The sequence below is a fragment of the Dermacentor andersoni genome, chromosome 2, assembly GCF_023375885.2.
Source record: "Dermacentor andersoni chromosome 2, qqDerAnde1_hic_scaffold, whole genome shotgun sequence".
NCBI lineage: Eukaryota > Metazoa > Arthropoda > Arachnida > Ixodida > Ixodidae > Dermacentor > Dermacentor andersoni.
This window is the reverse complement of record NC_092815.1, coordinates 83,308,087-83,333,230: the sequence shown is the minus strand read 5'-3', so window position 1 is coordinate 83,333,230 and position 25,144 is coordinate 83,308,087. Positions and strand designations below refer to the sequence as shown.

The following is a 25,144-nucleotide window of genomic DNA, read 5'->3' as shown; positions in this document are numbered from 1 at the left end:
TCTTTATAGGAACGGATGAGACACCTTTCTCGCTCACTGTTAAGTTAGGTGGAATATCAAAGGTCAACGGGGTTTCGTCCGCGTTCCAAATCTGGGACATGTCAAAGTTTCCAGTTTTGCGTACCTCAATCACAAAACGGTATAACAGAACAACCTTCTCCTCATAATCATGTGGCAACCTCTGGCAAAGGGTTGTTCTCCGTCTGAGAGACAGCTGATGGCATCTCATGAAGCACGTCACCTACGCTCTGCTTGCCTTGAACGTCGCAGCAGGGACCCCTTTCTCCTGTGCCAGCTTTCTTGCCTTGAACTGCAGCATCTCGCACGACACGGTCACACCGGAGGACGTAAGCTCTCGCACATATTTCAAAAGGTCTTCTTGAACGGCAGGAAACTTTCCTTGCTTCGGTCCTTGGAACGCTCTCCTTCCAGGTCTTGTATTTACAAGTGAACTCTTCTGCTTTCTCCAGTACTGAATATGACTCTCATTCATGCTGAAATGCTTGGCGGTGGCACGGCTCCCGTTTTCTTTGGCGAACTCTATAACAGCGAGCTTGAATTTCACCATATAGTTATTGTAGCCCATCGCAAGTGAACGGCGAGAACGCGACTGGCTGATGGTGAAACCTAAGCTTCTGAAATCAACCAAAGATGCGCTGCAGCGTGTACGCAGAGAACGAGGGGCAACAAGGGAGAAAAGTTGGCATGACTGGCCCTTGCACGCCTCCAATGGAGAAAATAGTCTGTGCCGTGTCGCGTGCATGCATTCTCATGGCGGGAGAGAAGGGGAGATAGAGGGAGGCACACGCTCAAGCGGTTCTGACAACCCGTCAACAGGTTCATGTGTTCGGGTACGGTCCCTAGAATATAATATTCTAGAGACCGTAGTTTGCGGGCTTCCGGAGAAAAGAACGAAGTCCTTGGAAGAAGGGACTTTGCACTCACACAAGACGAAGGGGAGATAGAGGGAGGCAAACGCTCAAGTGGTTCTGACAACCCGTGAATAGGTTCGCGTGTTCAGGTACGGTCCCTAGAATATAATATTCTAGGGACCGTACTTTGCGGGCTTCCGGAGAAAAGAACGAAGTCCTCGGAAGAAGGGACTTTGCACTCAGTGCAGTCATACACAAGATGGGCTGTCTTGTGTATGACTGCACTCGCCTGTGCGGTGAGGGGTGCAGCCGTCCAAAGTCTCTCCGTGCACGCACGCCGGCGAGCTGGCTTGGGCGGGACGGAGAGCGCAAAATATGCGAGTAAAAATTTTTTTTTTGTAAAGCTGGCTGAATATTTGGAGTGCACAAATTATGCGAGGGGCGCAAATTATGCGGGTAAATACGGTAGTGTAGTGCTCTTTTGAATGCAAATTTGCTAATCAGTCACTTTTAGCCTCTACCCAAAAGGCTGGAGCAAAAACCATTTCTCAAACAGCTCCTCATGGCAGGAACTGCATAGCAGCACTATTGAAGCACAGCAATTACTCTTGTTGATAAGTGGTGCTTTCCTGTACTCAGAAATCTTAAGGTGGAATTTCAGGGCAAAGAACAATGAATACAGCGGTATGGAATGAACTAACTATTCTTCCTTAATGGCAGATTCACATTAAGTAGGGTGGTGTGAAGAGAGCAAAAGATAAAATGCAATCACAGCAGCATGCAGTGACTAGCAGATTGCACATTAGCAAATTTCTGTGAAGAGATGAGCCAGATTTCGTGGAGGTAATAGCAACTTGTGACACAATGCGAGCAAGACCAGTCAATGTGCTGATCTCGTAAAGATGACATAGAGAATCTGCCTGACTGACTGCAGTTTGATTAAGATCTCATTTTAGTGGAGTGCACATACAGTATTTTTCTTTTTGATTACAGTAAGCATTACAATATCAGTGACACTAAATGACACACATGTGTCATTTTTTCAAAGGCTGATTTTTGCATTACTGTATTTAATTGTATAACGTCTGTCTTTGCATACGGCCCACACTCTATATTAGACACTGCACCTTTTCGGAAAGGAATATGTTTCAGCCAAGGAGACCCACATCAACACTTATGCCAAAGCAAGCTCAATTACTGATGGCAACAGTGAAAACAATGCAGAATACTGAACAATAGCTTTCACGGTGGGCCCTCAATATTTCAATATTCTGCGTAGCAGTTATGATACAGCACACAGCGCCAACAGATAGCTATGAGATGGGATTGCATAAGGGCGATAGTGCACCAAGATTATTGGGAAATGGGGAGAAGGAAAAAAACAAACAAACAAAGACAAACTAGGAAAGGGAGACAGGCGGGTGTTACATAAGTAAACATGCTTATATGGCACACAGCAGACGAGACCTCCATTTTGCAGTATAGTACTTTAAGCTACAAGTCCCAGAGCTAAAATCATGCGATCAACCAGGAATTCTCCTGCTCCTTATTTTCTGAGTTTGAATGGCATGATATGGCAGCTCTATGCACACTTTACAGCAGTATAAAACAAGGATCCAGAGCACAATTCACATACATGTAGGAGTTACTGAACATGACAGAGACATGAAAGCATACATGCGCAAGCGCAGCTGCTTGGACTTTAATAATGAATGAATGAATGAATGAATGAAGTTTGTTCACAATGCTCGAGGTGGCTATCACAAGATGTTATCCCAAATACTGAACAAATTCTGCATTTTTATTGAACAAAGGCTGGCGAGTGTTTTTACTGACAGCCTGTCAGGCCTGTACTACCCATAACTTCACACTACAAGATTGGCCAGTGTCACAACGCAGGGGGTGATGAGGAAATGCCACTCACAGAGCCATCCCAAGGATTGTTTCTGCCTTGTAGCGATTGTCCTCAGTAAAACGCTCCACATCAATGCTTCCGCCCTGCTTTTTCAGCAGCTCGGCTTGAGCCAGGTCTGCCTGCATTTGGCAAAACCTCGAGGCAATCGTTGCGCAAATGTGTGCACCATCGGTAAGGGCGTCATGGCTCTTGCTTGAAACCTACAAGAAAAGAGAAAAGAACTCAGGCACAAAGTAAATCAATGTTACAATTATAGAGCAAACTATCGGTGTATAATGTGACCATAGCTATGAGTATAATTAGTGGATATATGTTGTATTTAAATAAAATTTTCTCATTCCCTGTCATATGATAATTTATTAAATTGCTCAGGAAGCTAATTTTACAATCTATGGGCATATGGTTCCCTTTCCACCGGCAAGAAGGTACATCGATAATATGCACCCATGCTTTTCGCATGGTACACTTTTGCTTTGTTTCTTTTTTAGACAAATCTAGTTGGCATGCTGACAACATACGAAATGCTTACCAAGCCACAAATATGTACAATCAAATTAAGTGCACTTTAAGCAATGAACAATTTAAGTACTCAGCGAGGGGCACCAGCATGTTATATGTAGGACTACAAGGGCAATATGGCTTCAACATTTCCCTTCCAAGATTACTTAAAAGTCAAGCGCCGTATTCTCGATTGATCACATTCAGGGACACTTTAACTTATGCGTGAGAAAGCGTTCGGTTCAACACTCTGCTGAAATGATGGATGTTCTGTCTACTGTATTAGGGCTCTTTCACACCAGCGACTCACAGAGGTCATGTGACCAAGTTAGTTGTACAATGTGACCAATCGCAAATGGTCGAACAGCGACTGTTTTAGGTCAGTCAGTCTCTTGCTGCGTGATTTTCAGTTGCATGACCGGAGTCACAAAGCTGCTGGCCCAATCAGTGGCATAGGAGCAGGATGTCTGCAAATGCTCACGCTTATTTTACGTAGGTATGACGGTGTGAGCAGACGTGAATGACACCTCTTGCAAGACATTGTGATGTGATCTCTGGTAGCTCGCACTTGCTGTTGTGAACATCGGTTGCCACGGGTTCGTACTTGGTCACTGGTTGCGGTCAGTTGCATGACCTCATGACCGGTGCGAATGCCCCCTAACCAACCAGTCCTCACTGAAAGTGTTACACATGAAAGTGATCCCTCCAGAATACAAACCCAGGTGAAAGTAGCACCTGTTGTTTTCTACCCTGCCCTCATGTTCACTATTACCATGGAGCTCTTTCTAAGCACCACTTAGCATTTGACAGGGCTCGACTGAAGTAGACACTGTGCTTTAACAAGGTTCCTTGCAACCATATGAAGCCAACAGACAATGAAACCAGGGAAAGCATAGGTGAAATTACCTGTTATTATTGAAATTACTTGTTATTATTGAAATTGCCTGTTATTGAAATTACCTGTTACCTGTTATTTATTGCATAAATAGACACTAAACGCTTAGCATACCTGTCACTAGTTCGTTCTATACTAGATTATGGAATAGTATGTTGGTTTCCCTTCTGTAAACAGTACATAGCAAAATTGGAGAGCGTACAAAGGTTAAATGTCGAGTGGAGGAATGTTTGAAATTACTAACATCTTAACCTGTCTCCTGGTTTGGCAGCACCTGCTGCCTGCAGTATTTGTAAATAAATAATTAAATACTAGGGACTGGTCCTCTTTTCTCTATCTTTATTTGGCAATGCTTCACCTCAGGTAATGCTGTTTCACCAAATGCAAGAAAATGTGTGGCACAGCATAGCACACCTCTTGTACCACCTGCTGGGCATCGAGGGAAAGCAGCCGATCTGTGTCAGCTGGATCGAGGGTGACGAGGACCAAGAGCGAAAAGAAGTAGGAAGCCACGCTCAGGACTACAGGTGTGCTTGGCAAGTTGAGGAAGAACTCTTCCACCTGGTCCAGCTGAAAGAGCACGGCATGTTTTGTAATAAGCACTTGACACCACAACAGGCTGGCATAGTATGATGATGCAATGAACAGTGAGATTTAAATCACAATGTGCATCAAAAGAAACAAAGGAATGCATATAACCCACGAAGGAGCAAGTACATAATGCAGTACAGAAGAAATGTGCCACAGTCACTTCACCAACAGTAAAACCCCCCACATAGAACACAGGAGTGCCATTCCTGAGTGAATACCCGTGCATCCTACAACAAAGGGTCCCAGTGTCACTAACAACTAAATCTGACAAATGCACTATTACAGACAGCATCAGCAGCCTCATCAGTGCTTTACACTACAAAAACTCGCAGTCACAAAGAAGCCAAACGGCTAAGTTCTTGTTAATAGTGCACCATGACATGGAATCTATGGAATCTTCAGCTCAGCTGCCGCTACTAGTTGCTGCTTCCAATATGCACACCTTCTGTCCTAAACAAAACAATAGCATGCATTAATAATCCATTCTGTGCATTCATGCTGAAATGAATGATGCATTTCTCGAAGTATGGTTTGCAGCTGCTTTGCCAGATGAGTGAGTGAAGAAACTTTGTTGTGAATGCCTGCAGAACGGTTAGCCTTCCCCTGTTAGGGAGGCGTTACCGTGACGCGGCCTTTGCCAGATAGCGAAAATTCTGACGTAGAGATCATTAATTCATTATTCTTGTTTCCTATAGTTGTTTATACTAATGGTATTTAACTATTCTTTAACAGCACAGAAATCGTTGTCACAGTTAACCTGTTCTAGTGTGTTGTCAAGATTTCGTGACACACATAAAATCCGAGCTCATAAAACCAAACGGGACACTTAAGCAAGAGAAATTGATGTCACCATTTCTGCAATACCGACTGTTTCACAGACAGCCGTAAGATGCAAGACAGTTCACTTGCCAAGTCTGAATTTGTTCTGTGCAAAAACATGCAAATATAAAGGCATTGTTTTCTGCTAGATACCCATTTCTGTTTTCTTTAAACTAGCCTACAAAGTTAACCTGAGCAGCAAATGGTGTGAAAGTAATTCTATATTTTCTTACCGTACATACAAATATTTATAACTGCAATTCCAATGTTCTTCTTCAGGCAAAAAAATTCAGGCTCTAAGAGGTTAATGCAAGCTGTGTATCTATTCATCACAACACTCAAAACGTTGTGAGCTGGAATGAGAGCGGCACAATGAAACTACTACAGTCATGCCATAATGCTACACATGCCAGTGACAGCTTCAATGCTCATACACACAACTTACACTTGCAACAAACAAAGACCGCAGGTCCGAATTTTGCACCGACTTTTTCCTCTATTCATTCTTTTTCCCTTTAGTCGCTGACTTGCACAGTTTATTGACTTTATCGGTCTTTGAACAGTGTAGTGGATCGTAAAGAGTAGAAGGTAAGAGAAACAACTGCTATGGTATATGGCTCCTGACCACAATAAGTCCTGATGCATGTAAAGTACTTGCAAGTTGAATTTCAGTGATTTTCTTTTTTAATCACTGAAACTCTAATAAGAACATGGCAAAACACACTGCATGATGACAGATGACATCGCTGTTTCATTGCAGAGAAATGGCTATATCTTTTTCGATGACACACACTTGCCATTGCCTTTGGATTGGCGCTTCTTCTGGCTTAACCTTTTCCCTACCGTAAACGAGCTGAGCTCGTCCATGCTGGAACAAGCGCTTTTGCACTGCCGCAGTCAAGCTACCTTGATGAATTTTGTTTAGTTCTTTTTGGCTTCAACAGATGGCACAGTAAAAAAATAAGAAATGCATTCAAAGCTTGCATTTTGGTCAAGCAACGTTTTGATGCTGGTAACTGGGATTTAAAAATAGTGTCCTCCTCTGTGTATGTGTGTGCCGACAACTGCTCTGCTCCGGAAAAAAGGAAATAAACGTTGGTTTGCGGAAGATTTGTCAAATTCAGACAGTGAGGGAGTTCGATTTTCCTCCGAGAGTGGCAGTGACGATACTGAGCAGCATATCTTCTCCGAGTCATCAGATTCGGACGATGACAGCGTCTCATCGTGTCGGCAGTGGAAAAGGTTTGTTTTCACAGCCGCGCTGGGCATAAAGGTACCTGTGACAGAGGACGGGAACTGCGCGCCATATTTTGAATTGTTTCTAACGGACGAACTATTAGATAGATTTTATTCTCCTAGAAGCCAACCACTACACGTATCTGGTGAAAGGAATGTGGAGTAGCACTCTGCACTGTTCGGTGCTTTGAAATGTACCACACCAAGTCTACAATTTAGGCATCTGACATCCCTTGCCACAAGCATGAGCCCCGCTTGTCACAGTATTGTTTTTGAATTTCCAAAGAGACATTTTTTTTGCAACGAGAACTACAGAAAGTCAGACTCTCTCTGCTGAGCACTGCAGTGAAGCCAATCCTCTCACCATACTTTCAAAAAAATATTTTGCATGTATCTAATAAATGAAGTGCTTTTAAGGATATTTTTTGGTTGTTTCAAAACGCACAAAATTATTTAGGCAAATAAAGAAATCGGTATTTTCGTATTATTTTTGGCCTAGGAACTCAGTAAAGAAAGGGTTAGAGGGCGCCTCACCAGGCCACATAGCAAATTTTGGTTATACACTGGAAGTTATGTGGCCTCTTAGAGTGTTCTACAGCAAGAATTTTTCAAATTAATCTATTAATAGCAAAGATAGAAGTATCTGAAGTGCCACGAACCCATGATTTGAGGAGGCGAGCGTCATCGCCAATGCAAGACGCTCTCTTCATTTGCCCCTGTCTAGGCACCGCAAGCTAAATTCCTTCCCTGCATTCTCCCATACTGGAGCCAGAGGATCGCATGACAAACACGTCACAGGGCCAGCCTTCTCTTTTTTTCTCTCTCCCTTTCATATTTTTGCTGAGTGGCGCACTTCCGGTGATGGTCTCGCATGCAAGCTGTTGTATTTGTCTTGTTTCATGCAGATGATTTTGCGTGCTCTGCACGAGGGCACCTGATTGGTGGTATAAGTCAGTGTCACAATCACAAGCACTGAGGCAGACTTGAGAGGATGAACGAACATTATTGTGGCGTTGTAATATGGTAGAAAGTGACAAAGTTTTGCTTTCTGCGTGCGCTAATGCATGACAAGGAAACAAGCAGACGAAACAGTAGAGTACATCTCTCTTGCTATGGATGAAGTAAAACAATAAATTGCAGACATTCTGTTTGTATGTTTTATTATTTCTCTAAACTTTAATTTGTCTACTGAAGCAACACATTAAACAAGTAACTGATGTTGCCTTGAATAATTTCTGAAGTCACGGGTCCCTATGAGTAATGTCACAGCACTACCATGTACGTAGGCACACTTGTGTGACAGACGTCGACTCTCTGGATGGGAGCGCAGTACCCACGATGAGAAGGGCAAATGGTGTTTGAATTGAAATTTAAGCTCTCTGCGGTACGTAGGAATGTGACACTTAGCAGACATGATCGTTAGTGCACACTGTATACATTGCGCTTGTCAACTCAAAATCGCCAGATCTGGTGAGGGGCCCTTCAAATGCTGCTTTAGACTGCTGCAACAGGTTCCTGACAAAGTCAGTCCTTTTATGATCAGGTTCGATTCCAGGCCACGGTGGCTACTTTCCGATGGGGGGTTGAATGCAAATGCCCTTGTGTACCGTACCGTGCTCTGGGTGAATGTTAAGGAATCCCAAGTGGTCAGAATTAATCCAGTGTCTCTCACTACAGTGTCTCTCAAAGCCATGTGCGTTGCTTTAGGGAGATTAAAGACTACAACGTTGCAAAAGTGCAAAAGTGCAAAGCATAAATCTGGCCCCGCATACTGAAACCTTCAAAGCTATACAGATTGATATCGGCATTCATGAAAGGCACTCACATGTTGCACACCAAACAAGCAGCACATTGCCAAAAGTGTGTCATCTGGCAAAAGGCCCTTGGCCAAACCGAGCAGGATGGAGCTGCGGCTTTCTGAAAGACAGACGGTTGATAAGACCTGGATGCACTGGCTGTACCTGCCAAAAGTGTTGAGGTGCAACAGCAACTGGAACAGGCTAAAAAGAAGGCAAGTTAAAATTGACAACACATTCTTTCATTTTTAATGTTCACCAAATATGGTGATCAATGCACCCTTCTTATTATGGGAGATATACTTTCAGAACTATAAAACTACCAAACAGCTGCAATGGGCGAAAGGTTTTGAGATTACCCTTTACCTGTTTGCATTTCACGTTGTGTTGCAGGGCACAGACAGACCTTGATAAAAAAACATCACAACCTCCAGGTTTAAGTGAAGGTATGATGGCTTCAGAAAGGTATTTGCAGTTAACTATCAATGGACTTTCCCCTGGAACTCCAAAGCTACATGAAACAAAAAAAAATTTTACAAGGAGGGAAGAAGAAAACCGTATAATGCAAAGCTAAAAAGACATAACATTTTACCATATGAGCACTGCGCAGAAGGTGACTTGTCATCAATGGCTTCTGCTATCATGGACGCCCTAAGAACATTGAAGAGATCCACCAACACGGGACTCCAGTTGGGGCTGTCTGACTTCTCATAGGACGGACTGTACTGTGAGAGAAGACAAGGCAAAATCAACACCATGTGTGATTTGCGTAGTCTCTAGGCAATGCTTGCATTGCCTAGAGACCACGCAGAGTGAAAATGATGTTAATGTCCACAATATTAAAATGCAGCACATTTCATAAATTCAAGAAAGAAAGGTTCAAGTACCCAACAAAACAGAGCTGTTAGTGGCCATATACAGACAATGGCAATGAGAGAGCAACAGGAGAAAAAGTACCGACCTCTATGAGCTAGCATTTGCAGAAAAAAAGAAAGTTTTCTTCATGACCATTCTTTGTTTAAAGGGACGCTAAATAGCAATGCTGAGTTAGCAAAGTATCGTGAAGTATTGTTTTTCAGGACTCAAATAATATATATTTGGTGGGAAAAGGTTGGTTATTTACAGAAAGAATGAAGAGCAAGTTTCCCTTTTTTCAGTTTTGTGCTCAAATAGCAGCACAAGCCTGTTAATGTGACATCGAAAATTTTACAATATTTTCACATGTTTAGGCCATTCTCTTTCAGAAAAAGTTCTCGGAACTTGCAAGGTTGAGTGTTTAGTTCCTTTCATATGAAATGTAACCCTTGTTAACTGCTAAATTATAACAGTTGTGTGCCTCTACAATGAAATGAACTGCATAATGAAGGAATAATTCTGCCCCGGTTACATTGTGAGCTATGTGGTGCGTGATCTTTACTATGAAGTGACCTGTACAACAAATGGCTTCGGAGGTCCAAAGCACTTTGTTACAAAGACATTTGACAGCAACTTGTTCCGAGCAGGTGCTATTCAAATCTCATAACATCATGAAGCGCTATTGAAGAAACTTACAGTTGGTCTTTCATTTTTGCAGCATTTCTGGCTTACCAAGATTTTGTGCATGGTAAGGCTGATGTTTCTGACATTCTGAAGTGCTATCCACCAATACAGCTGATTTTCGCATACCTGTTTAGTGTCGCCTCTAAAGAATGTGGTGAGAATTCACTGCACCTGGCAATAAAGCAGGTATATTTACTTTTCGAGTCTTTCTCAGATTCTATGAAGATGAGCATACGATTGCAAAAGAAACTGTTAGTGATTTGAAAGGGACACTAAAGACGAATAATAACTTAAAAGGGCTTGAATGTGAGCTCATTGGTATGAATCCATAGGAGAAAACAGTGCGAAAAACATGGATGGGAAAAGAAGAAGCCAGGACAGCGCTCGTCCTGCCTTTGCGATTGAAAATTGCGATTGAAAGGGCCCCGTTTCTCTAGTGCAATTCAAATTGCCAGACATGGGCAAGGCAGCATCACTCTGCATATGTCATCACTGCCTTTTACTGCCATCAGTGAGTAAGACAGCACCTAAGAGATCACATTACAACCTTTTGCGTAAATGCAAAAGCACAGCCGGAAGCTGAGCCAGGACATCACATAGACGCTGTATTTTCTGTGGCTTGCAGTTAATATAAGCTTTGCGAACAATCAAAATCAGGGTAGCAACTACACGATACTGAAACTACCAAAACAAGAGAGCGCGAGTGGTGCGGGGTCAAGCAAAAACAAAACCTTTTGGCCACCAGTCAGTGTCATTGTCAAGAGTAATGTCTACCAGTTCTTTCTTCTATGAATCGAATAGAAGTGGGGATGTAAGAGTTTCTTCCATCTAATAATGCAATGCAATAATCATTTTATTATGCATGGGTGAATACTAGTGAGAGAATTATAGTGAGGCATTATAACATTATCGGGACAGTACTAGAATGTCCCGGTAGTATCAAATCGTGTCCTACATTTGCCTAAATTTCTCGCTTACTAAAACTTTGTTCTCAATAATTTTGACATCTCAGATGCCATTAATTAAAATTCAAGCTTGAATTAATATTTGCCTTTAGTGTTCCTTTAAAGATGTTTGCTTTGACAGCAGACTGTGCAATCTGAGATTCACAACTCAAGCGTCAGTGACATGTGTTGTTCACGCAAGATTTAGATACAGTTGCAAGAGGCCATTGTCATACTGTTTTTCACTTAGTAATGGACATCTGCAGAGAGCAATGAAAGATATAACCTTTTTGGGAACTACATGCACAACTGTACAATGCAAGATAATGCCTCAAGATGCTTCCCACTAGATCTTCTGTATTGCAGAATCGCTTAATAAGTGCACTAGAATTAGAGCAGACACATGGGTGGCTGGTAGCTGCATCAGTATACAGGTTTATAGCAGCACTGTATTCTTTCCCTCTTTTTGACGGTAATGATTTATATGTACAACAGGCTACCTTCTGAGACGGCTGGGTACTTTTCCAGTAAACTGCACCCAAGAGCTCATTTTATTTCATGTGATTTTTTTTTAGGTGTTCACGTGCCTGGTCCTAATTAGAGGATGCAATGAAGATCTGCAAAAGCTTCAAATATTTTAATCTATTTTGCTACTGTTGCCTCGTGTTGATGACGCTAAAGATGCAACCAAAACCAATATTTAAAAAAATGTTAAAAAGCACAAGCTGACACTTGAAGGAGGCGCGACTGATATGTCATGCATATTCACGTTTGAATGACAAAACTACAGGCACACACATGCATCTTGCTTCTAAAGCAACAATAGAAAAGTGAATACCACCAACCAAAGCCTGAAGTGCCATACCTTGCTCACATAAGCATCTCTGAAAACAGACTCGTAGATAGCTGGGACAGCAAACTGCTTGAGGTCGCAGTTGGAGCGCACCGTGGATGCAGTTCTCTGAACTGGCTTCTGGCGCTTGACGTTAGTCAGATTCCTGCATGAAATCACTGCGTCAATAGGCCTTTATGCAAATAGGAGAAAAGAAAACTAAGCATATCGCTGCTTAAAAAAAAATAGAGAGAGACATGCTGGCATTACAAGTTAAATAAAAAATTAAAGCTGATACTGCATTTGTTATGGTGGGAAAATAAATGGCAACGCAATGCAAGTAAACAATTATTGCCACAAGCAGCTTAGATATTGAGAGCTGCGGTTTGTGCAAACAATACATTCATTTGGTCCACACAAATGTATTTTGTGGTATTTGATCTATCACGTCAGTAGTTAACCTGTATGGCAATAATCATGCATACATGTTACTTGCTTAATTATATACATACTACTTTTACCATAAAGTGCAACTGGTAACATGTGGGAAATGTGGGGCAGAGCAGGATTTCAGCAGGAAAACGGTCATAATGAAAGCCTCTTGCAACTCCATTAAAAACCCATTGTTGACCTCAAATAATGCTTTCCAAGAAATACAAAAAAATTAAACTTGTCTGCTCTACTTTTTTGAACAGTGCAAAATATGCCTGTCACCCACATGTGTGCATCATTTCAATATATAGCCCAAGGACAGCAATTACTTCCATTATTCCTTCTGAAACCAAGTATTAGTGATGTGTTTCTGTAACAACGAAGTGAATTTATAAAGGTTTTCGTTCACAGGAACCATTTATAAATGGACAGCCGCCTTAGCTAATGTACACACTATTTACGCTCATTATTGCAATTTACTATAGTACACTGTTTAACAGAAACCTCTATAGTAAAGAAGGAACATAACTAAAATAAAAGACACATTTTTGAAATAAAGTATTACAGTATCCCCATTCTGACATTTCAGGGCCTGCGGTGGTTCTTTGTTCACAATAATTTGCAAAATAAAATAATTATTGGTTCTGAAGCTTCAGGACCCATGCAGGTCCTCGGTTCCCAAAAATATTGATTCTCAAATTTTGGGGCCCACATGAACAGGCCTCTTGTTTGCAATCATTGTGAAAAGAGGACCTCTATAGGCCTTGGAATGTCAGATCAATAATTTGTTTTATTTGGCGAGTCTTCTCCATTTTTTTTTAATTGTAATATTTAATGGTTCCTGTCTCTACATCACAATCTGCAGTAAGAACTACAGTAAAATGGTCATATTCATGGTTATAGACCTAGGTTTTCACTGGTCTATATAGGGACGAGAGGAAAACAGTTAGAAACATCCCACAATATGAGCAGTAACTACAATCTAATGTTGCCAGGTGATGACCAGCACACACCTTACGGTACTTTTCCAAAAGTCAGCACTGCCCAGGGTTGTCAGCATGGAGCGAGTTTTTCCTGCCGTGAAGCCTACGAAGCCCCAGGAATTTTCTTGGCTCCCCTCTGACTTCACAGAGTCTCCGGAGCCCCATGAAGACACAACCTTGTTGTCGGGTGGCTGTGCCTTTTTTCCATACAAAGCAACAATTAAAACAACAAGTTAATATTTTTTCTCCTAAAGCACTATTGGTACAAATTAATTAAATTTCGGAGTTTTATGTGCCAAAACCACGATATGATTTTGAGGCTGGCCATAGTGGGAGGGACTCTGGATTAATTTTGACCGCCAGGTGGTCTTTAACATGACCCCATTGCACAGGACACCGGCGTTTTTGCATTTCGCCCCCATCTAAATGCCACCGCCGCGAATGGGATTTGATTCTGTGACCTCATGATTAGCAGCGCAGCACCATAGCTACTAAGCTGCCGCGGCAGGTCCCCATTGACACAATGCTACCAAAAGTTCTGCTAGGGATGTCCACCATGCTAGGCGTATACACTGTTACAATGTTTGAGCAAAAAGACAAGTACTGTCCATATCAGTGATGAAAAACTTTCTGGCATTGTGCAAACACACTAAAGTGCACACATGCATGTAAACACACCACGCAGACAAAAAAACAACAACAATGTAGTAACCAAAATTGAGAAAGTGTGTTTTAACTACAATGTCACACTCACCAGCAATGCTAAATTAAATACTTAAATTTCCGTGTACTCTGGTCAATTATTTTAACAACCCAAGGATCATTGTAAACTTTATTTCACTCTTATATGTTAACATACAGGTCCTTTCCATATGGCTATTTAAAAGTGTTATATTATTGCCAGGAACCAATGTTTGTTACTGCTGAAAGAATACTTGCCTGGTACAAAACATTGTTGAGGATTCCTCTTACAGGTATTTACTGAGGAATCGTTGCCTGTCTGATGTGGCGGAGCAGAATTTCAAGATAAATAACACAAGTGTATAAAGCTATGGGCCCAGTGGGTTCTTGTCAAACATAAAAATGGTGACTTAACTTACCTAACAGAATACAGAAGAAAAAACAAAACAGTTTTTAACTTCTGCAAACTTTGTACTAGATATAGATGTTGCAGAGATGCCCACAGAATATGCACAGGCAAAAATACTCGAACAAGGACTACAGTCAAGCAATATCTTATGCTTATAGCTTAGGGTGTGCAAATACCGAATAGTAGGTTTTGAATAGAATATCGAATCGAATCAACGAAAAAACGCCAAATATCAAATCGAACGTGCAATATTTGAAGATTTTTCACAAAAAGATAATGCTTACAAATTTTGAGCAAAAAAACACAGTGCTGCACACGCTCGAGAGTCCCCTAGCATTGCATAACAAGAATTTAGCAAGCTATCAATAATTTAGATACACAGAAATCAAGACATAGAGTACAGTCTGCTCTTGTTAAAGGGAACACACATTAGTATGCCAGCACTGATTACAGCTCAGTTCTGGTACATGAAGATTTGGAAAATATATTTTTTTATCAGTAGCACTTCTGTTGAATAGAATCAAATGCTCTTTTCCGTCTGAAACTAATGAATTAAAGACATACTGTTGTGCTCAATACCAATGAGGTTGTATTGAATACCAAATAAACTCTCAGTTTAATAGTGGACCAGTGTTTTGCAGCAATCTTTTATTCAATGCAGAGAATGTTTTGCTTTGCAGTTTATCTCCAAAATCCAGAAGCGTTATCCCAACTCTAAGGCAGGTGGGCTATCATAAGGCCAATCCGCGCAACATACAAAAGGACCGTGTATCACATGACTAAATTACCGCTCTGTGCATAGCCGGCACTGACGGCGAAGAGCAGGTGACGTCCGCGCCATTTCAGTGTCAAGTTTGGCGTAATTTGCCACCGGTCGAACATTCTGAAATCTGAAGGGTCACGACAAAGTCACGCGATGCTCGCGGAGGCGCAAATGTAAGTGGCCTGCACAGTGCAGCCACCTAGTGGTGCAGAGCTCAACCAGACAAATATCAAGAACACGATTATGCTGCTGCTGAAAATTTACACCAGCAACGAAGTATATCCCACTTGTTTACTGCAATATTACCTCTGTATTTTTCTGTGTGAACTCTGCATCACCAGGTGGCACCATGGCACCAGCAGCTCGTGTTTACACCCCCGCTTATATGGTATTCTGCCCACTTAGTGGAATACCGGAAATGCTAAAACTCTCTAAAGTCTGCTATTGTGTCAACCGGAGTGGCCTCTCTACTGTGCGGTTAGCTCTCCTTTTTGTACCGAAAATGAAGTGAAACGCTCGCTTGGGTGGCATCGAGCACAAGGGGCTCAGAGATGCATGCAACATGTGGTACTGCTTGGGTCCCTACACCGAATATATCTATAGCATGCGAAACATGAGCAGTTGTAATGAAATATGGCATGCGAAACATGGACAGTTGTAAATATTTGGTGGAAAAATTCAAATAGCAAATGTTTGACTCATGTTTCGAACGATTCATACGATCACTATTCAATTCGATTCAGTGATATGTATTCGAGTATTCTCACAGCCCTACTTATGGACAGTCAACCTAAGAATACAGCAGGAAATACACTGCTGTTCAACTCAAAACGAAATTTGTACAGGTGTGCCAGCCATTTGTACATTAACTTAAGCTCCTGATGCCATGGCACCAGTAAACTTATTTCAATATCAGCATCTCCCAGGAACTATGTCTTCGAGCATGGAGAAACAGAGAGTAATGGTGCATGGGGGCTGAACTTGCACCGAATGTTTAGATTTTCACTAAATATAGCGGATTCTCATCACATACAAACAATCCAAACTCATGCAGCAGGAGAGAGAACAATGGTTTTCACTCCTGTACTTTGTACTGAATTTATATGCTGCAGAGATGGCATGCAAAACATGGACAGCTGTAAATCTTTGGTAGAGAGGTATGGCAGATGCAAGTAGATTGCTCTCACAGATTCTCTGTTGGTGCTGCTGGGCAGCTCCTCCTGAGGAAGGTCCAGCTGTTGGTAGATCTCCTGCAGTTCCAGCATCTGAGTGGCCTTCAGCAGGCTGTCCACTGCAGTGTCCGGACAGTAGCAGAGGGAGAACGCAAGCAGCTTCTGCCTGGACCATTTAAATGAGAAGGCAAAAGAATATGGGAGAGGAGATTGACATACTTAATTTCAATCAATCAATCAATCAATCAATCAATCAATCAATCAATCAATCAATCAATCAATCAATCAATCAATCAATCAATCAATCAATCAATCAAATTGTTTATTTCTTGATATGCTAAATACAGCATTTACCATCTGGGCCCTTAGTGGTCATGGCTAGACATAAGTGCACGTATAGAAAGTCGTGCAAGGTACTCAGAACTGAATGCGAGTGAAGCAATATATGCACACATAATAAATAAATGCAGCCAACTGTCATGCATACTCAACCGCACATTTATTGTTATAGACGAGAAAACCATGGCCAGGCGGCGCTACTGCGCCTCCTGACAGCGCCCCCAATGTGGAAACGTGATGCAGCGCGGTCGTGCCGTGGCGCGGTCTCCGCTTTGTTTACACTGGTTCGCCCGCGCGTTTCTTCGCTGCTCGTTCTCACGGCGCTCAGTTTTCGACGGCGGCAGATCGCCTGCTTGCGCAACAGCGACGCAGAGATTGCAATGCGGTTTCAAGAAGGCTGCCGACGCGGACAGATTCTTTCGTGGCGGCAACCTCACGAAAGGGGAGCGTCTGCTTCCGCACGTGTACGGCGTTCAACAAATCGTGGACGGTGATGTGACAGTGAAAGCCAAGTGCGTGTCACAGGTGTCCAAGATCGTATACGATGTCGATTTAGAGGTATACACCAAGTTCAGAAGTTTAGCCACTTTATTTCTATATGATGCAGGCACAAAGCGGTCATGCATACTTGCAGAGATGTGGAGCGGGACGGTGACGATTGCCGTTAGTTTCCTCGGTAGCTGAGTGCGCGCACACGGCTGCTCTCATTTTGTGCTTCCCCCTTTTGCTGCTAAATTTCTTGGCTGGAGCATTAGTAAATTACACGTTTGTGTTCGTTCTGATTTGCGCGGAGCTGTCAGCGAACAACGGCAAGCGTTATCGATGTCGTTGCTTCGCAAAGCCTGCTTGTTTTTGTAAATTCGCATGCTTTTGGATGGCTCCCAGGGAGTGTCATCAGCACTGCGAGCACAGAAAGAACACATGTATTAGGCACAAATGAGCATGGAAGGTTACTAACGAGAAAGACCATCTTCCCACCTTCAACAACGTGGCGTAGCCTATAGCTCATTATACACTCTCAGGCTTAGGTTCAGGCAAATCACAAATTAAGCTGTTTTTGGCAAACTGTACATGTCTTTAATACATGGTGATTCGGAGATGCTAGTGCCTGTAACTTGTGATGCCTATTTCTTGCCCCAATAACGTCACTGCGTGGCACGAAGAGAACTGCATTATAAAGCTAACGCAGTAATGTGGGAAGTTGGGCGAGTTGGTGATTAATCATCGTACCGTGTTGGTGAAGCAGCGCACTGACCAGTACAAATAGGAGAGACACAAGCACAGCGAGTGTCTTGTATTCATGTGTGTGTCTGCCTTGTCCTGGTCAGTACGCTGCTTCACCAGAACACTAAAGCAGTTTCCTTCCCAGGATACACGAAATCCTAGAACACAGCAGCCAAAACACACATCTGCTCAAAATTGACAATTTAAATACTACATAGGCGCATATTGCTTTGAATCATGCTGCAATAAATATTTAGTGTATATCACGCCTTATTCAATGCAGATGTTGGAGTCATTGCAACTCATCGCATTAATCAGCAAGGTGCGTTTTCATTGCTAATGAGGATCGGCTCGTACAGACTGCTCCGCGAAATGAACCCAGACCACGTTAACAGGCCTTAGGACCAACAGCACGAGCGCAAGCATTAGAGATACATGCCTCACCAAAGCAAATCTAGTGCTTCGTCGGGCGAACAGCTAAAGTAAGCTTGCACCGATGGCCGGCTACTACAGGAAACGAAGGTTTTTGGCAGGAAGAGTGAATCAGCAAGAATGTGCAAGGTGGTAATTGCCTTAAAGCAAGCTTGGATATTGTGAACTTAGAAAGCATGGCCAAACAACAAACATAACGCGCACGTCTCGATCGGCTGCTTTCCGATCTGCCGCTTACCGACGCACGCGACGACCGCGGCTTGCATTAAATGCTGTCTGCTATCAGACAAAACTAGCGCGCGTCCCCTTTCGTTACCTGCACAACTAGTAAATTAAGTTGCAGCGTTTGGAAAATGGAAATAATTCTCTAAAGCTCGTCCATGCCGATTGCGAGTGAAGGCACAGTAGAACCAAATAAATTCGGGGGTTTTAACTGCCAAAACCATGCAAAACCACTAAATCATTATGAGGCACGCTGTAATGGTAAGTCTCAGGAATACTTATTACCTCCGGGGGTTCTTTAACGTGCACAAAAATCAAAGCACGCGGTAACAAGGGCGTTCTTGCACTTCGCCCCTATCGAAATACGACCGCTGTGGCCGGGAATCGAGCTCGCGTCGTCAAGCTGAGCGTCGCAACACGCATGCATTTACCGCTAACAAGCAGCGGATGTCAACACAATTCAACAACGCGGCATGACTAAACAAACGGTTGGGCGCTAAAAACAGGCATATCACTATTCCGTTTCATCGAGCAGCCGCGATATTGCACGCGAATACGAAAGTATGGTGCTTACTTGACTCGGCGCACTGCAATTATCCATGCTTGTCGTCTGACCTTCTCGTACCACTTCCCCGGAAATCTGTAGAATTTCACGGGCGGCGTTCGACCTTTCGTGTTTTCGAGGCTGTTATGGCAATCAACAATACAGCAGTATTGCGTGCCACCTTTCCTTGCTGATGAGGTCGCACTCGCCATCGCAAAAACAACGCGCCCGAGCCAGCACGAGCGCTCCCGCCGAACAGATCACGGGCGCGCGCTCGCGCAGCGACGACCCTCGAAACTTCCATCGGTCCGCTAGGGGAGCATTCGGCGCTGGTGCCGCGCGGGCAAACTTTAGGTTGCCTCGTCTATAGGAGGCCACCAACAGCTCAGCAACATTATTTTAATGCAGCACGTGCAAATAAAACGTAAGGCAAAACGCACTGCATACACAGCACTTGGTGAGCATGGACATGTAACAAATGAGGAAAAAACAGAACTTGAAGAAAACTTTTTTCTTCTTTACAATGACTTAGAAGTGTAATGATGTAAGCAATGAGAGATAAGGCAAAAGACAGGCAACTGTCATGTAGAGCTTTTAAGAAGTAAAATAGGTTATGCTCAGAACAAAACCAAGTATATACACGCCACAAATTTCCATGTGTAACGCTTTGAGCCCGAGCGGCTTTCAATGGCAAAAGTTGTGACCTCGTATTAGTGCTCAAAACTGCACTCATAAAGCATAAATGAAACACAATTTTCAAGCACCACTACAACATGAGTATTTTGGGGCAAAAAAACAACAAGAACAAAAACATGTCAGTGGCTGTGGACTTATAAATACTTTGTTTAGCGCAAAACAACGAACACAAGAAAGGTGACAGGACAAGGCGCTACTCTCAACTCTCTCAGTAGTGCTTTGTCCTGTCGCCTTTCTTGAGTTCATTTTTTTGCGCTAAACAAAGTATTTATGGATCTGCACCAACTAGCCCGCCAACGCATTGGGCTGTGAACTTGTTCTCAAGCATAGGTACAGACAGTGTTAAAGGTTTACCGACATGTGATCAGAGGAAACAAATTTCTGTGCAGTTTGTCACAGTAGCCAGTAAAAATGAACAGTGCTATGTTTGTCAATGCAGTGGAACCTCACTTATTCAAACTATAAGGTGATCGGAAATTTATCAGAATAAAAGACAGCTTGAACTAAATGGGCCCTTACGAATACAACACACAATCGCCTCATACCACAGCGTGTAGTGCCATATGCGAAACTATCGCCAAGTGCTAGTAATGGCCTTACCAACCATTTTTGAAAAGCTGCCTCGGAAATAGCGAATCATGCACAGAGTATGGCTAATTTGACTTGAGAACACACAGAGAAAAAGAAATGCACCAGTGTGCATCTGTGGACTACAAGTGGTGGCCGAATAGCATTAAGAGCAGGATAGTGGCGGCTACTGCTAGTTACTGTGATTGCCTAACAATGCAGCCGGCCCTATGTTAGGTCCCAATTCACCCTTGCTACTTTGCTCGGACTAGTAACGGCAAGAAATAAATGGTAAGATCCCCCATCACTTAGTCTCAGCTCACTTTATGAGCAAAGTACATTAGTGATGTTTTGTCATTACTATTGAGATCGACTTTTTGTTTAAATGCTCTTATGTGCCAAAGATGCCACTGAGCAGCAAAAGTGTTTTGATTTTGACTTACCACATGGGCTACACATCATTTAGTGTTGGTTATGCATTGACACCATGGAACAATCTTTAATATACTTTGTTAAACCGTGGTATGTGACGGTATGCTGAAACGTTGATCTAACGTAATGTCTACTATTGTTCTGCAGAGAGGCGGCACATCAGCTGTGGGCTTGACGTATCACAGTGATGTATCATGAAAAGCTAAAACACATGGTATGCATTGTTACACTGGCTAGCAACTCATCTAACCTGGGCCACCCTCTAACCTAATGAACCCATCTAACCTCTTGTTCAAAAAAGTCGGTTTGCTTGTTCAAAATAATCGTTACACAGTTTGTGCAGCTGGAATTCATGACAGCGTTTTCCTATTAAGTACGAATGACTTTCTTGGGGCCAACCAAGCTGTTTGAATTATCCAGATTTCACTGTTAGATTCCACGCTAGAAATACAAATACCATGCTACGTGCGCAAGCTGTGGAAGCATTCAGATTTTACTCAGATCTTGTGGTTTGCAACTTTTAACACCGACTACATGTCAGTGGTCTTGGCAAATAATGTCTAAAACAAAATGAACAATATAAATCTGTGGCCAAACCACCCTGGCAGTTAAAATGATGTGTTGTTGTAGCCCTAATAAAAATTTACCAATGAAAAATAATGCCATCATCACAAAATGTGCCATTATCAGACTGCTGCAGAGGTTCATGAAAGGTAAAAGGAAAAAGGGTTTTATGATTGAGTAAAACAAAAAGTAACACATTACCGAGCTGCAAGATCAGTAAATTCGGTGCACTCTCCAAGGTTCTGGCAGATCTTCCAACCTTCTGAATGGTACCCGGCCATCAGCTTCTGGCAAACCTCATAGCAGTGCTTGTAGTCTGCATCCTAGAGAAACACACAAATTGTAAGCTGCAACCAAGCAATATGATCTGTTTCGGAACCAAGTTATCCAGTATGAGTGCATGTAAGTAATGTGTTGGTTGCCTTTGTGTAGATTCTAATTAGCTCCCTTGCCATCACACAGGAGTGAAAGCTATCTGATATGATTTGTGTTTTTTTTTTAATGGCGCAAGGGCCAGTTATGGCCAGACAGCAATCTGTCACACTATGCAGATGCCTCGGGAAATTTAATTAGCATTTAAATGCTGCCTCAAAACATTTTTGTGCTTGTCGCACCCAAGTTTAAAATGCCATGAACTGGTGCCCCGAAGTTGAATGTATTGCCAGAATTTTAGCTGAAAGAAACGGTTTCAAACAATCGTACGCTTTATGATGCCGCTTCCAGCCATAAATAAATGTTAATTAGCTGCACTAGACCAGCACATACCATGACTTTGCTTGACAATTCCTGTATGATGTATAGGTATGTGTATAAGCACTTGTCAGGTCTAAGTAGGAGAGGTCCTTACGCCCATTTTAAGCATACAGCACCCCAGCACTCTACCTAGAGCCTTACCTCAAAGGCAACATTTGCAAGTAGAGAGAGAACAGCCCCTTCACGCCTTGCAGTGTCCTCGCCGTACAGGTGCAAGAGTTCCGCCAGCTTGAGCACCTATGATGACAGAAAGTGAGAGAGAGCTAATGTTTTTAAGCTTCAGTGTGCTTCAGAGCTGCTACATTTAAGAACAACTTGCAGGATGTATCCAATTTCAAATCTTTGCATACAACCTTTTTGTAGAACTGAGTTACACAAAAAATAAATTACGTGGATGATCTTAGAGCAGACAGCTAACTGAATTGCGCTGGTCAATCTGGTCATAGTTTTTTAGCTAAGTGGTGCAAAATGTGTTTTCCAGTCAATGCTTTGAATCAACTGATACTGTAGCCGACTGTTCTGTCTTGCTTCAATGCCAAGCATGGATTCAGCTAGGTGTTCTAAAGCATATGGAGTCAGTTCTGGCAACTGCCCATCACAACTTTTGCTTTGATCCTAAGTTGAACATTGCTTTTCTCTAGAAGATTAGGATTTACAAGATTCAAGCTTGACTCATATGCTCGCTTTAGGATTCAGGTAGCTACTACAAGTTACTCAAAGTAGAATTCTCCACTTGTGTCTGTTTCATGTTTTTACAAGATTACAATGAAGACAGACAGCATTTTCCCAAGAGCACAGATAAACTGAAGTGTATTACTGCTTTGATGGGTTGCCATTTTAATGAAATAGCAATTTGGTGACCACTATTGGAATTTGAACTGCCTCTGGCTTGGCAGTTGTAAGTCTGTTAGTAACCTCCTATAAGCTCTAGTTCATTTGGTTACTCACTGGGCAAGCAGCACATATATCAGCTTTTTCAACAATGTTGTAGTGGCTACTTTATGCTTTTGATGGGCAGTAAAAAATGCTGCAGTAAAGTGCCAATTACTAAAGAATAAGTTGGATACCCAGATCCAAATACAATTCTAACGTTTGTTTAAAAATATGCACAAAAATAGTTTTACCTTGCTTGACTGTTTGTAGGCATTTGGTGTCTGCTGTAGAGCCTCCCTGACCAGCTCCATCTTATCACAGTGTCGTGCTAAAGAAAAAGGAGTGCAAGAATGAAACATGTATCAGTTGTGTTAAATTTGTGTTAAAGAAATTAGGTGGCTTTGTTGTGCCTCTTTCAACATTGCGTTCATACCCCTTACGAGGACTCAAATCTTCTGTGAATGAGTGGCCAGACAAGGCAGCGACACCATTGAAACATTCACACTATGCGTTACGCTTTGCAGGGCTGCTGCCTGGCTAGTACAAAAGAATGTCATTGATACACTACTGTTCTTATGCCTTCCCGAACTCATACACTTTGAAATGCTGGTCCCATTTAGTTTCCACAGATTCATGTGTACTAGCTTTTAGTCTGTTACATAGCATACCAACTGGTAAGGGAAATTACTTTCCAGTTGGTATGCTCAAAACTGCAAATGCCCACCACCAATGCGGCATTGCCTGTTGGCGGAACTTCTGTTGACCACCACATGGAGGTGCTGAAATGGTCGCTCTGCAGCGTTTGCTGTGTGGCACAGTAAAATTGCCGTTGCCGCTTTAAAAATTTCACCGGTCACTGATCTCAACATGGCTCCCAATGTCAAAAGCGAAGAGGACGTAGATGAAGGCACAAGCGACTGCTACATATTCCTGCCCATGGATGCTGTCGTGACATTTGATACCTTGAGAACTTATGTCTATATACACGGTTGTGTGGAAACTCAGAAAGGGCTGCGAGTGCTTGAAGAGGTGTTATTATTTAACGTTCAACCAAAGAGATGGAAATCACAAACAAAGTTTATTTATTGTGATTCCTAGCTAGGACAGCACCAAAAATTTATGTAACAGTCAATCTAACCACTGGACAATGAAAACGAGCTTATTTAACTGGTTCCCAATATTTCATTGGTATTTTATTCAACTTCAAATAAAATGAGCATAGCTTTTGAGCTCATCTGTAGTGCTGCTGCATGTGTTATTAAATGTAACATCTTCCCAGATCGTGTGTTCTCTTTTAGTGGTCAAGAAACATACTAAAAGGATTCTAGCATCTTTAATGGATGGATGTTGAGTGTTCAGAATGCAAAAAAAAATGTACACATATATAAAGCAACTTGCATAGCAACAATGAGATGAGAAACAGCAGTAAAATATATCTCATAGCTTGTGAGCTGCTTTGGGACATTAAACCCCACAACTTAAGGGCAATCAGACCAATCACCTTGAACAGGGAGAGCAGCAACCTTGAACTGGCTCAGCAAAGGCAATGCTGACAGAAAGTCCAACTCTGCCTTCACTTCAGGAAGTCTGCTGTCCAAAATCTGCAAGCACGCCCTGGGATGTGCACAAAAAAACAAGATGTTGTTAGACACAAAGAAGAAATAAATCACTGCTTAAAGATTTGTGGAGGCATGAGCAATTTACTTAATGCTCTAACATATAAGCACACATCAAAGCTTTGCTGCAATGCACAACTTTGCAAGAAATGCACAGATTTTATATGCAGCACAGGCCAGTTCATATGTATATATATATATATATATATATATATATATATATATATATATATATATATATATATATATATATATATATATATATATATATATATATATATATATAAACGAGAAGAAAGAGGGTTAACTGAGGGACCCGATTTTTATTAGTCATATCATAAGAAGCCAACAAACACTGACACCAAGGACAACATAGGGGAAATTACTTGTGCTTAATAAATGAAATAAAGAAACGATAAATTAATGGAAATTAAAGTGGATGAAAAAACTACTTGCCGCAGGTGGTAACCGAACCCACAACTTTCGCATTTTGCGTGCGATGCTC

At 42.2% G+C, this 25,144-nt stretch overlaps 1 protein-coding gene across 2 annotated transcripts in view; it reads right to left on the bottom strand.

Moving 5' to 3' along the window:
* LOC126541732 (NBAS subunit of NRZ tethering complex-like) overlaps positions 1-25,144 on the bottom strand; it is a 118,570-nt gene that overhangs the window by 32,420 nt on the left and 61,006 nt on the right. For both annotated transcript variants that reach the window (XR_008614816.1, XM_055076888.1), the window contains exons 32-42: positions 24,525-24,637; positions 23,275-23,351; positions 22,292-22,387; positions 21,599-21,720; positions 16,393-16,543; positions 13,383-13,549; positions 11,971-12,103; positions 9,215-9,347; positions 8,652-8,743; positions 4,595-4,750; positions 2,797-2,987 (exon numbers count right to left, since the gene is read on the bottom strand). Coding sequence is in view for 1 of the 2 variants with exons in the window: in XM_055076888.1 (XP_054932863.1) it covers positions 2,797-2,987; positions 4,595-4,750; positions 8,652-8,743; positions 9,215-9,347; positions 11,971-12,103; positions 13,383-13,549; positions 16,393-16,543; positions 21,599-21,720; positions 22,292-22,387; positions 23,275-23,351; positions 24,525-24,637 (1,431 nt within the window). In the remaining variant the exon portion in view is untranslated. The remainder of the gene's footprint in view (positions 1-2,796; positions 2,988-4,594; positions 4,751-8,651; positions 8,744-9,214; positions 9,348-11,970; positions 12,104-13,382; positions 13,550-16,392; positions 16,544-21,598; positions 21,721-22,291; positions 22,388-23,274; positions 23,352-24,524; positions 24,638-25,144) is intronic.